Genomic DNA, 15,496 nt, shown 5'->3' with positions numbered 1-15,496 from the left:
AAATTCATTTAAGTGTTAATTCTACCTTCTTATATCTCTGGTAATTAAAATTTTGAATTGAATTAACGATTATTTTTTTGTTAGTGTGAAGTATTTGGATTTTAATGGATCTACATTGTTTATTCGAATTTGATCGGATTTATTTGCTTGGTTGAACTTGTGTGGAAATTAAATTGAGGAGTGCCCCTCAATTTAATTTCAAATGCTAACTATCCTCGCGGGCCCCACCAAAGTCTTTAACATGTTTGGCCCTAATTCTAACTCGACCCGCGACCCAAACCCGGTCTAGCCCGTTACCTCTGTGGATCTAAGAGGGTGCCATCCTCAACCGGGGTGAAGGCACCCTTCTCCTTTGTGGTCGCATCGGCTGCTCGGCTGGCACGCTCAACGGAGGTGGACATGGCAGATGTGGCGGTGGCGGCGTAGAAGCCCTAGGCTCCGATACCAATTGTTGCCTAGATATGCACACAGTAGGCCAAACGCCCGGAGGTCAGCTTGACCTGAGGGCCACTTGGATTGAATTGAAAATAGCAAAGCTCTCGGTTCAGTTACAGACCATGTGCGGTTGCCTTGCTTTTGTAGAGCAGACCACCCACTACCCCTAGCATATTCCTTGCATAAAGCAAAGATGCCTTAGACTACTTGGATGCCAAGTTTTCTCATTTACTTGGAAGCCAAGGCAACTACTAGATGGAGTAAAAGTAAATTACAAGATACACTAGCTGTAGGCTTACTAATGTCAATATGCACTTTGTTTCGCCTTTATTTTTCTTACATAGTTCTTGCTACACACTTAGATATACAATACATCTAGATACTTACAATTTGAGAATTTGAAATTGAGTGACTACCTGTCTAGTTTTGGTTGAGAAGATAGGAAGTAAAGAGTATTGAGAGGATCGGACAAAGAGAAATAAAATAATATGCACCAGCCAGAAGAGTGTGGACCTGCAGCAACCACCATTATCCGGATAAACATTGTTACTCCAGTTTCAAATCAAGATGTTTGTTCTGATGCTGCTTAACTTTCTGCCGCAATTCTGCCTTGACTGTGTCGTCAAAAGAACCCTTGAGCCACACATACTTGAGTTTAGCTGGACGCTCTATCCCAGAAAACTTGAGCGACGACCCTTCCAAGCAGTGAACCTTGAGCAGCTCAAGTTCAGTCATCTCATTTTCTGCGAACTTGACATGTAGGTTGGAGCTGCAAGCTATCTCGAGGACCTTGAGTTCACAGAATTGGTTGGGTGCATACCAGGTGCCACTGTCCATCATGTCACTGAACTGGAGCTCAACATCTTGTTCCGTTTTGAAACGAAAGCTAAGGGTCTGCAGCCTTCTCACCTGCCCAAGGGCCTGTAGGCAGCTCCAGTGTGCGTATTTTTCTACATGTACGTGTATTTTGAGACGTTGTAGGTTCCCTGGAGGGGTGAGTTTAGCCAACCAGTCCAAATCCTTGTCCATGTGGAGCTGCAGCGATAGGGATTCCAAATGGTTATGGCCCACTATAGCAGAAAACAACCCCTTGAAGTTACTCCTACTGATGCCAGATACTCCTAGCTTATGGAGTTGGGTCAGATTCTTGAGCTCCTTCAGGGTGGCCCAACCACCTCTTGTGTTGACGTTGATAACACCCAGTGTGTGCATGGCGACCAGTGCCCCAATTCCTCCAGGCACCATGACGCCATCACAAGCAACAACATGTCCATGCCTAATAATCCTCCGTGGTGTTGAGGGCTCGTCGTCAGTCAACGCCGCTACCTTCGTGCCGGCATTAATATACTGAAGTTTCTGCAGCTTGATGATGCTCTTAGGAAGCTTAGTCACAGAGGTGTGCTTTATGTCCAGAGATTGGAGCTGCCTCAGGTTACCTAACAGATCTGGCAGGCAAGAAACCTTTGTGCATCTTCTCAGGGAGAGGAACTTGAGGCGAGGCAGCTTCTTCACTATTTCTTCGACATCATCATCTGTTATACTTGTGTCCTCCAGATCGAGAACTCGAAGCACTCTCATCCTGTCAGATATGAAGAATGGCTTCCACTCTCTGGATACAGTCAAAGACCGCAGCCGTGAGAAGTCCAAGCTTTCAAACACAAACTTGTCCCTCTTCCAGCTGCTCCCTATTGCCAGGTGTTGTCCTGCACGTTGTGTGTTCATCGTGCTGTCCTGCACCAGTACGGAGACCTCTAGTGGAAGGAAAATGTTCTCTTCCATCTCCCTTGAGATGAAGTAGTCCAGGAACAATGAGTTGATCTGACAAGAAGTCATTCTCATGTCACCGGCCTTGGTATGTGTCTCCATCATGCCAATGGTGATAAGCTCGTGGATGAGCTTCTCTGTATATTCCACCATGCTGTTGCTGTCAGTGCCCTCAGAGTAGCCCTCTGCAATCCACCGCCTCACCAAACGATTCTGACGAATGATACTGCTTTGAGTAAATAGTGACAGATAGAAGATGCATTTCCTGAGTAGTTGATGACAAGCCTGAAATCTTGAATACATCCAGGTGAATACGTCCCGGAAGCTATCAAGTCCCTTCCTGGTCGTCTTCAGTGCATACATAAAGTTGGCATTCAGACGCCGGGCCTCCCGTATGACGTTTGGTACTTCGGCCAAGTACTCAGCTAAAGCAACTATTAGTTTGGGAAGTCTGCCACACTTGTCTATGATAAGATCTGCTTCAGCCATCATGTTAGAATCGCCCTTAGAGATTCCGTCAGGTTTAAAGGTGTCCTGTTGTATATAGGAAATACAAATTGTATTAGTACATATATAACAAGAAAAAGAGCAAAAAATTATATATATTATAATATCATATCAATATATCACTAGACAATTCAACTACTATACTAACTTACAAGACTATTGTAAGTCCATACTAAGTGATTTATTATAACATTATGGTAAATATTATAATTCACTAGACAATTCAACTACTATCAATATATCAGATTGCAATATGTAAATATATTAACTACAATGACATTGTTATTTATTTTCATTATATTAACTACAGTCCATCAAACCATTTTCCCACATGGTTGAGAGTTAGAAGACGTAAGTATTACATTTGATTATCAAATATCTATGACTAATAAAAGTAACTTTATATTAATTCACAAGTTTTCTCTATTTGTTTGTTTCCTAATACAATCTGCATATATTTTCCACATGTACTAATAGTTTTTCCTCGAAAAAATTAATTCAAACCTTAGCTTAGCATTGGTGGCACTTATTGCAATCATGTATGTTATGGCACCGTGCATCTATGTTTTGATTTTTAAATAAATCTATTCATCTGCCATGATTTCTTATAACTCTTATTGTTTTTCTTAACTTTATTTTTATATTTTATTTAAATAATGAATTTATGTCCTAAACTGCATGCTTAAGTACTAAAAGGGCACACTTATTATTAAAAACTAACACCACATCACTTAGGATCGGTGATACCACACGAAGTGAGATCTAAGATGGGATAACAATGCTCACCCCAATACAATATTATTTTATGTAATAGCTTTGTTAGTATTCGTCCAGAGATGATTTTTTGTAACGGTGGATGCTGATAATTTAGAAACAAATTCTAAGACATACATTATTTGTCATTCATAATGATAGAAGATGGGAAATTTATATAAACAAATTAAGTTATTCCAAACTATCTATCATGATGACATATGTATGTAATTTAATAAAAGGTTGGGTTATTTTGAATACGTATAATGGCATAGATGGGTAAATCAAAAGCAAATTTAGAGTGTTCCTTTTATGTGTTTTTTGAATAGTAGAGGTGTTTTTTTGGCAATAGATAATAGATTCAATGTCTAATATTGGTGATTGTGATTGGAGTCTACCAAAATGAAAGACCAAATGTTTCTAATTATTGTGAACATTTTGTAGGATTTTTCTTTTTACCCCTAAACAAACTTGTGAAAATTTGAGGCCTCCAATTGGTATTGTATGGTAATTCGTGATAATAAATTATGTAACTACTTCTTAGAATTTTTAATTAAAGTTTTGACTAAAGAATTGTAAAATAATTACATGATACTTTAGTTGTATGTACTCTATTTTTTAAAATACTACTACACATAGAGTTTTCTTTGTTAGAGAAAATTCAATATGTACCGTTGAAATGACTATTTATGGCATTGCAGTAACTAAAAACAATATACTTGAAATGAATGTTTATGCCATCGCAGTAACTAAAAAAAGTATAGCATAAGACCTAGTATCTATTTTTTAGCAAAAATACTAAAGGGAAGTTAATGAAAGGTACAATAAGAGATACTGTTTATAGTTAACATGTGGATAAAGAAATTGTGGTACCTAATAAGACAAATGTTTGAAAGCTAAATATAGATTCATACCTCACTAGATATAGGCTACAATTAGAATTAACATAATTTAAACTAATGTAAGGAGAGATTATGCGAAAGGGACAACATGAAATTTGATGGCGAAACATATATAATAGTCCATGAATTTATTGTGAACATACAGAGATTGCAGAGTATTTAATGGGTGTGTGTTAGAGAGAGAGAGAGAGAGAGAGAGATGGTGTGCACAATAAGATAAGCAATTTTGATATGTTTTAGGTACTAATTTTTATCAATGATCTTATAATTGTCCATCTAACATTGTAACCCGCATAGTAGGGGCATGTATTAATGGGCTAGTTTAGATCAAACAAGAATGGAGGATGACACATCAAATGTTGGATCCCTAACTGATTACTGATGCATTTTTATATTGGGATAGACATATTGTTATAGATATTCAAGTTGTCACGCCCCCAAATGATGAGTTGATCATATTATATGTGACTAGTTAGATCGTTAGCATGCATGAAGCAAGTTGACGACACACCTGGAAGAGATGACGGGCCGCATCAGCTTCTAGACCTTTGACCCGGCACACTGCATCAGGTGACGTTGCACAATGTCTGGCAACACTTTCTTCCCTGGTAATAACAATGGTACAGCCTCCAAAAGGGAAAGATAACAATGGTACAGCCGGTATCAAGTTAGCTTCTATCAAGTCCCAATCTTCCTTGGACCGCAAGCCGTCAATAAAAACAAGGCACGGTTTTTGCTCAAGATGTTTCCAACACATCCGGAAGATATCTTCGCCTTCTTTTGGTGGTGTTGAGAAGATTTCAAGATACAAGCTCTCACAGAAGTCCGTGATATCGAACGGATGGGGTACATTAACAACGTAGCTTCCATGGTGCCAACCATGAGCTCGAGGACTATAATGGGTATGGAGGACTTGGGCGAGAAAAGATTTCCCAGCACCAGCCACCCCGCAGACGGAGACCACACTGTGTGTTTGTACCTAGCCCCAAAGTGTACTTAGTTCCGAATCGCGCCCACGAAGGCCATGTACTTTCAGCCAATGGTCTGAGGACTCTGTGTCCTCGTCACTCAAACACTTGTCCAATGTGGTAGCTTCATTAACCTGCAAAGCAGAGGTACGTATGTATGCAAAGCAAGAAGCATAACATCAGCACATGTATTCATGTAGGATGAGCACTATGTATGTAACTAGTAGTAAATACTCCCTCCGTTCCAAATTATAAGTCATTCCAAGAATCTTGGATAGTCAAACTATTTTAAAGTTTGACCAAAATTATAAAGAGAAATATAAAGATTTATGACATCAAATAGGTATACTATAAAAATATAACTAACAAAGAATCTAATGATACTTAATTGGTATCGTAAATGTTATTATCTTGTTGTATAAATTTGATCAAATTTAGAAAATTCTGACTCTCCGAAATTCTTGGAATGACTTATAATTTGGAACGGAAGGAGTAGATATATAGAGACATGTACAAAAATGTAGGAAAGCTTTTTTAAAAGCAGTTTGTTGGTATTTACCAGTGGTTTTTTGGGAAGGTCCTTTGAGTTTGAGAAGGCGTAGACGGAGTGCTCAGTTGAGAACTCCCGGAGCAACCATACGTGGTATGGCTGTCCCGCGCACAGGCTTGCCATCTCAACCTGCTGCGTTGACACAACAACTCGGCTCTCATTCTTCATGTCTAGAAGAAATGTCTTGATGGCATTCCACTCCACGATGGTGGAGAGACCTTCTAGGACGATGAGGTATGGCTTCTCCTTGATTCTCCCCATGAATTCTGCAAGCATACTTTCTTGGGTTGCCTTCATCACCTCCAGCACTTGTTGCAGACTTCCGGTGTTAACTCCTTGCTCTTGCTCTTGCTCTTGTACTTCTAATTCTAAAACTCCTTGCTCTTGGATATTGGGCTCTTGGGTCTTTTGCTCTTGGGTATTGGGTTCTTCTTGTGTCTTTGGATCTTTGGTCTTGGGCTCTTGGGTCTTGGGCTCTTGGGTCTTGGGCCCTTGGGTATTGGGCTCTTGGATCTTGAGCCCTTCGGTATTGGGCTCTTGGGTCTTGTAAGAATTTGTGCTGAACTCAACCAACAAGCTCCGGATGAACTCATGGGGACTGAAAGGATGCATCAGCTTCACCCAAGCGCGACATGGAAACATGCCACAGATTTCAGGCTCGTCATATGCCTTCTTGATGATGGATGTTGTCCCAAGATCTCCTCCTGTTCCACACACGGCAATCACTTGAAGTTCCTTGCCCTCCCGTTTTATCAATCTGGCGAGGTCCAAAGTGCCTGCCTGATTATCAAAGCCATCCCTGGGCTTGATGAAGATGTCCAGGGTCCTCTTGCTGGCAGCAGGAGCTGGCAGCATCTGCTGATCTCCAGAGCTGCCGGTGAGGCTGTAGCGTATGTTCCTTTGGTTCACATCCTCAGCTTGGGCCTTGAGTTGCTTTATCTCGGCGACGGCTTGGTCCAGCGGCAGCGCTGCTGGTACCACCTTGGGCTTCAGTAAGCGGAAGAATTGCCAGAAGAAGGTCGCCCGCTTTGTGTCCAGGTGAAGGACGAACTCGATGCAGTCTTCAGTGTCGTAAGACAGGTCACGAACCTGCCTCACCCAAGTCCTTGCTACCTGGTTCTTCATGCGCTCCCGCCCGGTGGTGTTGAGGAAGGATTGCATCATCTCGAATTCGTCCTTGATGAAAACAATGTCACGCTGCAGGATCTGCCATTTCTCCGCCTCTTCCTTGACAGCGGACCTGACCTTGTTCACCAGCTTCTCAACCACCGTCTTGGAAATCCCAATGGCAAGATCTGCCATTGTTGCTCTCTGTCTCTCTCTCTTGGTCTCTATGTAGAGGATGGCAAAAGCAAATGGTGACAACGCTCCCTGCTATACACCTGCAATGTCACAAAGCAAAGGGTAGGGGACTATAAATAGGACTCCTGTCATCAGATCTGAAGCAACATATCTGATAGGAGAAGCAAGCAAAGAACAGTTTGCTTTCCAAGATGTGCAAATAGCGAGCAAACACTCATGGTATTTCTCCTAGCCGTGTACCTAACATAAACAACTTTGCATCTAGTTTCCCTTTATTCACTAAAAGAATCTCTTTATCTGTTATTTCTTGTGACGGAGAAGCTGAAGTTAGCGTCGCTGCTAATGCCGGCATTGGGTCTGCAAGAAGGTAAGCTAATGCACGGAAGCACCACAGTACACTGAACCAACCCAAGCATGGAGGCCAAAGAAAGCACATTTAGGGCGTCTTTGGCAAGCCGGACAGTTCTGGATTCTAGGTTAGAATGAATGAGAGGATCACTGCCAAATGGTAAAACCATGGATGCACTACCGGAAACGGCATATATGCCGAGTGCTCGGTGCTTTGCCGAGTGCCAAACCACGAGCACTCGGCAAACAACCTCTTTGCCGAGTGCCGAGCCCCAGTCACTCGGCAAAGCTTCCGCGCACGGTACATTCCATTTTTGCCGAGTTCCAGCACTCGGCAAAAGTCCAACACTCGGCATACAATACCTTTGCTGAGTTCCGCGGGGCAGGCACTCGGCAACATTTGCGCACGTGGCCGCCGCGTGCGCCAGCCGTCAAACCGGCTGACGGCCGTTATTGTTTGCCGAGTGCCGGTCGTCAGGCACTCAGCAAACCCGAATCTTCACCGAGTGTTTTTTGCAGGCATTCGGCAAAGTTTGTTTTGCCGAGTGCATTTCGCTGGCACTCAGCAAATATTTAATTTTTTTCCATTGTAGACCTCAAATTTTTTTGTACCCAATACATACAACATGTGGTACTCCATGTTCAAATTTGGTGTATTTTTAAATGTATTTTATATATTTTATGAATTAATTGTATTTTCATCAATTTTTTGAATCAAATCAAATTTGAACTGCAAGTGATTCAAATATATGAAAAAAATGAGTAAAAAATTTATATTCATACTATTCAACCGACATTGAGGACTTATTTATGAAATCAAAAGAAAATTCAAACATGTTGTTAAGGAAACACGACCTCGATCGCGTGCCCGAGCGGATTTTAAGTTCTATAAAAAGTAAACGAAGTCCGAAAATCCTGAAATTTGACAAGATGTCAAGATATCCTATGTGGAGGCTATGGTAAAAAATTGACAATGTTTCGCACAAGTTGTCACGTACGTTGCTCACAACCAGGAACATTTCTGAAGAAGTTTCAAAATTGTTGAGAATGGTGCGGTATGATTTGAAGTGAAAGTGACAGTCGATTTGTGGTTTGCCTCTAATTTTTTTTTATAGCCAATAGACATCAATGATCATATCATGTCAAAAAATGGTAATTTTTTGAATCCGTTTGATAATTATTATTTTTTCTGCACTTATATAAATGGAACTTGAGCTAAAACTACATGAAATAATGGTTAATTTTGGTAATTTTTGGAATATGCATTGTGTAGTAAATTTGACAAGATATTTCCAAAGTATGTTGCAGCAAATTTTGAAAATATGCTGAAACGAGAAAGAGAGGGTGTCAAAAAATGATTTAAAAAAAGTTCTTTGCCGTGTGCCCCCTTACCTGGCACTCGGCAAAGGATGGTTTTGCCGAGTGCCCTCTGAGCCAGCACTCGGCAAATAATTTGTTTGCCTTTTTTTGATGGAATGTTATGTATCGGACTCGTGTTATGTATTGGACTCGTGTTATGTATTGGACTTGTGATATATGTGATGGACTGTGTTATTTGTATCGATGTCATTCTCGTAATTCTCAATTATATGTGATGGACTATAACTGCATGTAACGACCTCTGCATTTATATATATTTCTGTTGTATTTGTATGAAAAAACAGAGAAAAAAGGAACAAAAAAAGAAAAATTCACCACTTTGTCGAGTGTTTAATCCAAAACAATCGGCAAAGGGGCCTGCTCAGGTCAGCATACTTTGCCGAGTGCTAAAGAAAAGGCACTCGACAAAGATTTGAAAATTTGCCGAGTGCCAGAGTCCAGCACTCGGCAAAATAGCCACGTGGCCGCACCCTGTCGCGGGAACTTTACCGAGTGCCAAAGTCCAGCACTCGGCAAAGTGGACACGTGGCGGCAACCTGGCGCGGGAACTTTGCCGAGTGTCGGCCGCGGACACTCGGCAAAAATTCAAACTATGCCGAGTGCCTGCCGTTAGACACTCGACAAAGCGCCGGACCAGGGTGGCGCCATGTAGCTGCTTTGCCGAGTGTCAGGGCACTCGGCAAAGCCTTTGCCGAGTGCCCGTAATCCAACACTCGGCAAAGTCCGAGTGTCTTTAGCCGAGTGTTACACTCGGCAAAGACTTTGCCGAGTGGAACCTGTCCTTTGCCGAGTGTAATGGACACTCGGCAAAGTTTGGAAGTCCGGTAGTGATGCTTTGTGTCCAGTTTCTTCCCTGTGGATGTGAAACTGCCGGAGGTTAGTTTCGCAGTGATCAATATAATTCTCTTCTGTGGGCATTTGGAAAGCCCGGATCAAGGTTGCTCCCGTCCCTGTCTGGGGACATGCCCTCCCAAACATTGAAGAAAACATATATATAGACGCTGAAGAAAGGAACACAGTTCTTTTAAAGGTGGGTGTTTGACGAGATTTTGTACTTTAAAATTTTTTTTTGCTCTCGCTTGTGCATGCATAGATGTGCTATAAAAAGTCATTTTGTTCTGAAAGAGAAGAAAGGAAGCGTGCGTAGATCACGTGCGTATGTGCTTGTGAGGAATAATTGATACTAGTGTGCGTGTCTATATGTAGCATGAGTTTGCATAAATTTCTTTAGCACATGCATGAAGTATTAAATATAGTTTAAAAAACAATTAATTGCACAGTTTAGCTGTAAATGATGAGATGAATTTTTTGAGCCTAATTAGTCCATGAGTGGACACTAATTACCAAACAAACAAAAATGCTACAATAACCGAATCCAAAAAAATTCGCAAACTAAACACGCCCTAAAGTACTCGGCAAAGATTTAAACTTTGCCTCACCCTCTGTCCCGCGACCCTACCCGCCCACCGCCCCCCATCGGCAACCACAAACCTTGCAAAAATCTCGATCTCGGTTCTTGATCTCCTCTCGCATCCTCTCTTCAAACGATGGGGCAGACTCTTCAGGATGGGATCTACTGTAGGCGGCCCCTTTCGAGGATTATAGGTGAGCTAGCCGCCCGCCGTCATCCTCCTCAATCTCACACACATCGGAAATGAAAACGTCAGTAAGCTATTCAAGGTGAGAGCGAAAACCCTAGAGGATCCTTATAGCGGTGGGGGAAAACAGAGATCTGGGGAGACGGTTTCCACATTCACTAAATCTATTTGGATCCGATCACACAGATCCGGATAACCTTCTCCTTCCTGTGAACCGGCGAGTTAGAATTTGGGGACTGGGGGTTGGAGGCGTTCTTAAAGGTAGGTAGGGCAGGCAGGGGCCTGAGGGAAGGGGGTGTTGACCGCGCCGACGAGAATTGCTGCTGTGATTTGACTGAAGGCGGAGGCGAGGGTAGCCCCATGCCCAGGGCTGGCTGGCTTCACTCTTGAATCTTGATACATGAACATGCGATTCGTTTATGTGTGTTTTTTTCTTGGCAATCCTGCTTGCTTAAGTTTGTTTGATATCTTGTTTGCAGTTAAAAAATTGAAGAATAATGGGGTTATGTTGCTGCTGTTTGAGACGCCATCTGGTTTTGCACTTTTCTCTTGTTCTGAGGTTTAACTTCACCTACCTAATGCTATGAAGGTACGTTGTTTCTCCTTGCTTGGTTGACCTTCAATGATGTGCTTCTTTTTCCTTTGGTCTATGCAAGCGACCCAATATCTCCCCGTTTTATTATTTGCCTCTTACAGGTTATCTGGGCAAAGTTTGCTGATAGTCGCCGACCAATTGTTAGTACCTCCTTCATTCCTTGCTTTTCCATCTGATTGTTATCTCCTTACTTGCTTGTCATCAAGTTAATTAAGTAGCTCTTTGCATTGAGAGAAAGGAACAGAAACTCATTGTTCTCCCAATCATCTATTTGTAAAACATGTAGCATGATACCTCTTTGCTGAAAGGTCACCATAGGTGCAAGGATATCTCTAAGAATCAATTAGTACACGCTAAAACATTTGTGTGCAGATGTGGTGGTGCTACTTTCTGATTGAACTTGTGAACATATTAGGAATTACACTGGAAGTATTTGATAAACAAGGACATGAAAAGGGTATACATTTTTATGGTTTTAGATATACCTACTGAATGCCCCCTCTTCTTCATCCTCTTCTCCTGTTCCAAAGACATGCATGATAATTGTTTAATTTTTTTCTTTGTGCCCATGAACATGCTCACCCTTATTTCCTTAACAGGCCGCTATTCTGGCTGAATTTCGAGCTTTTAAGGACAAATCCAGCGCCATTAATGCTGATACTGGTGTTAACAAAAGGCTTGCTGATCTGATCTACTCTGGCGCCGCCCAGATATGAAATTGGCTGTTGGAAAGCCTGAATATAAAACAATCATTGAATCAAAGTTGGTGAGTATTTTACTCCTTTTCTGATTATAATTTTTGAACAACTTTGAGGGTCATTGTTGCTGTGACGTCTTTCAGGGAATACCCTGCGTGCACAATGAAATTGTGATGGAGGTAATGTGGGGGCATACAGCATCTCATGCGCACGTTAGTGCCTCAAGAAAAAGCTGAGGTGGCTAAAGATGACCGCTTCCCAATGAGCCAAGGACTAAAAATGTTCCTGAGTCGTTATGGATTTGATGTCGAACCAGAGATGGTGAGTTCAATGATTGGAGTTGCCATGCTTTCTGCTTTATAGCTCCCTGCCATTTTGTGTTAGATTATACGATAGCTTATGTGTTGTGCGCATATAATACTTTATTTTTGACCGACCAGTTTTCATAGAAAAATTGCCTTTACAATTTTCTCTTAGTTATAAAGCATCACTCTTTGTATTTCAGCTCAATGAGCAAATTGTTGCGACAGCAGGCGCCTTGTTTCGTTGTGATGCTGTCTTCAAGAATTATTTAGAATACCTGGCCAATGCTAGTTGGCGCTTTGAGAATGTATCTGGCATTAAATGTGAGCATTGGGGTGCGCTGAAGCTTGCAACAGCTCAGAAGGTGGTATGTTTCCCTGAAGAAGATGATTTTCATGAGGTAAATCACACTATTTAGTCTGTGTTCTCAGCTGCTCACTGTGCATTTCATTCATGGAAGCTTGTGTTCCATTCAGGTGCTTTCAGAAGATGAGCTAATAAAGTTGAAAGAGGAGGCACCTAAATATAAAGATCTTGTCTCTAAGCCCCATTGCATAAGAACCTATGAGGAAATTTCCAAAGCTCATCAAGTTCGGGCTGAGAAGAGAAGATTGTTGGGATCCTTGGTTAAGGAAGCTAAGGCAGCGTGTGAGAAGGGTAAGCTGCACGGAGAATCAGAGCAAATTCCTCAAGAGCATGTGATGTTTGCTAATCTCTGCAGGATGATTTTACCTCCGATCTCTGCATTGAAGCCACCTTATGTGCATGAGCTTCCTCTGCCAAAGGGTCTCAAGAGATCCTGGGACTCTGCTTTTGAGCCAATTGTGCTCAATAAGTCTACCTTTTGTGAAGGCTTATCACTTGGTGGGACCGGTGGCACGCGGATTGCAAGAAGATCCAGGTTTTCTGGAGCCCAGCCTTCAACTCCAAAGCCATTGTGCCATATAAGCCTATTCCTCATGTGCTGCTGAGTATTTTGGCTGGAAGTCAGAAGATTGATGTTGATAATATGGATAGAGATCAATACATTAACCTGGGAAAATCTGTACTGGCTCCCTTGACCGCCACAGAGCAAGTTGAAGTTGGGATAGAAGCTACTCCCTTGGCTTCAGTTGGTGATAACAAGGATGAAGCCATACTTTTAGCTGAAAATTCAGAGCAAGTGCAGGTTCAGGCCAATGGTGTTAGTGGTTTGCCTCCTAGGCCACCAAAGTCAGTGTCTAAACCATCTTCTCCTTTTTGATGGGAAGGTGCTCAGGCGCAGTCCAAGGCTGAAAAGAGACAGTACCTATGAGCATGTTCAGCTTGAGGATACTCCTCGTAAGCGCCACAAGAAGATTCCTGCATCTTTGTTGTCACTGGATAACTGAAGCTAAACAAGCCTTGGTCCTATCGCATCGAATATTTTCCCATGATGGGTGGTGGTTAGAGCATTGACAGAAACTTTTGGGTTGTTTCATGACCAGACTGCTATAAATTTTTTATCTTCTATAATTGTGCAAATTCTTTAAACTTAGTTTTGCTTCCTGCTATCTGAAGCGCATCTAGGCCAATAGACGCTAATGGTAAGTTTCGGTGATTAATTACAACCGTATGCGACTAACGTGTGTTTTGAAGGAAAAATCAATGATTGGATGAGTCCCATATGAAATGTGAAAGGAGACCCCTCAATTCAAAATAATCATGCGTGCCAAGGATTAAATTTCAAAGATTAAGGACCTTTCTAGTCTCAAGTGTCACAAGGAGATGAAGGACACTTGATTTAGCTAGGTTTTATAGTTTCTAGTTCTTGACCGTACTATTAAGAGGGGTTCGTGAGTTAGTAGCTTGACCAAAATTGAGCTGGCCTCAGAGATCTAGCACACTAGCTCAAAAACAGCTCAAGATAGTCAAAAGAAGTCAACAAAACACTTGGAAGAAGAAACAATCGAAGTAACATTCAACTCCAAGTCAATTCAGCTAAAAATCAAGAAAAACTGCAGCATCGGTGCATCCGACGCTTGGCGGAAGTTCCGACGCCCCTGTCGGTCTATCTCCTCTGGATGCAAGCTGAAATCAAGTCAAGTCACTCTATATCACCGGTTGAACCGATGGTCCCAAGCAAAGCACCGGTGTATTAGATGTACTTTGTTCCAGAGAGCAAGTTTGGTGGACCTCAACTCGCCTTCAGCACCGGTTGATCCAACGCTTCAAAAACTACCATCGGTGCATTCGATGTACTATGTTCCAGAGAGCTTGTTTGAGTTGATCAGAGAACCTCTTCAGCACCGGTTGAACCGATGACTCTTCGGAGCATGCACCGGTGCAATGACGCAAGCCTGGATACTATGTCAGAACCCCCAACGGCTACTATTTGGACACAGAAGACCGGTTGAACCTACGCCCTCAACTTCTAACCCGTCGGTTCTTCCGATGGTCACGATTTTTCTACAGTGGACTTCTAACGGCTATGTGACCCTCTCCACTCTATATAAGGGCACCCCCTGACTCATTTAAGCTGCCTTTGATACATTGAATACTTGAGGCCACTCTTGAGAAAAAGAGAGAGTGCATTGAGCAAAAGAGTGATGTTATAGAGCTTGATAGTGTTCAACACTTGAAGAATTCAACCTTTACAAGTGTAGCAAGTGTGCTTGAACTAGGGCCAACTGAGTGTAGGTCAAGTAAAGGCTTAGGAGCTTGTTACTCTTGGTGTTTGACGGCACCTAGACGGTCTTGGTGATCGGAAGGTTCTTGGTGAGCTCTTGGAGTTTGTGGGAGCCCCAAGAAGAGAAGTTTGTACACGGTGTACAACTCGCCGTTCCGGAGATAGAGAAGGAGCATTCTTAGTGATCACTTGCTCCTTGGTGAAGCAAGGGAGCGATACCCTTGTGTGGGTGCTCCAACGTGGATTAGGGGGGAGCGTCAACTCCTCGATACCACGGGAAAAAAATCCGGTTGTCTCGTGTCCTTTGCATTCACTTCAAGCAATTAAATTCTTGTGTTCTTGCTCTTGCTCTTGTTTGCTTGTAGTTTGACTAGGACAATTTGCATGTTAGTGTGAATCTTTGTTTAGGACTTGTTGTTGCTAGTGTGGTCTTCCCTAGGCAAAATGAGCATATTAGTGTGTTTTCCTACCTAAGGATCCATTGCTAGTGTGGTCTAGTCATTAGATTTCAAATTTATAGATTGGATAATACTAGTCTAGGTTAAGCAGGGGCGTAGACAGGGGGCGGGCAGGGGCCTGGCCCCCTATGGCTCCCAAATTTACATTGAAAATTTGAATTTTGATTAAATTTTTATATAAATTAGCATGGTTGTCCCCCCTAATAATGAAAAAAATAAATTTCTGGCTCCTCCCCTGAGGTTAAGGACCTTATAGAAATTAAAAAAAACTCCAATTCAACCTCCCCT

The 15,496-nt window shown here is 42.1% G+C and overlaps 2 protein-coding genes and 1 pseudogene across 2 annotated transcripts; 1 reads left to right on the top strand and 2 right to left on the bottom strand.

Moving 5' to 3' along the window:
- Window positions 1-516: 516 nt before the first annotated feature.
- Window positions 517-5,322, bottom strand: LOC120666431 (disease resistance protein Pik-2-like). The gene is made up of 2 exons (XM_039946273.1): window positions 4,873-5,322; window positions 517-2,733 (listed from the first exon to the last, which is right to left on the bottom strand). The coding sequence occupies exons 1-2, from the start codon at window positions 5,116-5,118 to the stop codon at window positions 982-984; spliced, it is 1,998 nt and encodes a 665-aa protein (XP_039802207.1). The 5' UTR covers window positions 5,119-5,322; the 3' UTR covers window positions 517-981.
- Window positions 5,323-5,340: 18 nt separating this feature from the next.
- On the bottom strand, window positions 5,341-7,245 carry LOC120667958 (disease resistance protein PIK6-NP-like). The gene is made up of 2 exons (XM_039947930.1): window positions 5,889-7,245; window positions 5,341-5,463 (listed from the first exon to the last, which is right to left on the bottom strand). The coding sequence occupies exons 1-2, from the start codon at window positions 7,179-7,181 to the stop codon at window positions 5,341-5,343; spliced, it is 1,416 nt and encodes a 471-aa protein (XP_039803864.1). The 5' UTR covers window positions 7,182-7,245.
- Window positions 7,246-10,387: 3,142 nt separating this feature from the next.
- On the top strand, window positions 10,388-13,673 carry LOC120666430 (annotated as a pseudogene).
- Window positions 13,674-15,496: the final 1,823 nt, after the last annotated feature.

Source organism: Panicum virgatum, chromosome 3N (genome assembly GCF_016808335.1).
Source record: "Panicum virgatum strain AP13 chromosome 3N, P.virgatum_v5, whole genome shotgun sequence".
In the NCBI taxonomy this organism is placed as follows: domain Eukaryota; kingdom Viridiplantae; phylum Streptophyta; class Magnoliopsida; order Poales; family Poaceae; genus Panicum; species Panicum virgatum.
The sequence above is the reverse complement of the archived record's forward strand: the minus strand, read 5'-3'. Positions and strand labels throughout refer to the sequence as shown.

Bases quoted from the DNA above. Each gene is read 5' to 3' on its own strand.
- LOC120667958 (XM_039947930.1), bottom strand. From the start codon at position 7,181: ATGGCAGATCTTGCCATTGGGATTTCCAAGACGGTGGTTGAGAAGCTG. The intron at 5,464-5,888 runs GTAAATACCAAC...TCTGCTTTGCAG, and splicing joins ACCTTCCCAAAAAACCACTG to GTTAATGAAGCTACCACATT.
- LOC120666431 (XM_039946273.1), bottom strand. From the start codon at position 5,118: ATGTGTTGGAAACATCTTGAGCAAAAACCGTGCCTTGTTTTTATTGAC. The intron at 2,734-4,872 runs GTGTGTCGTCAA...TATATACAACAG, and splicing joins CGGCCCGTCATCTCTTCCAG to GACACCTTTAAACCTGACGG.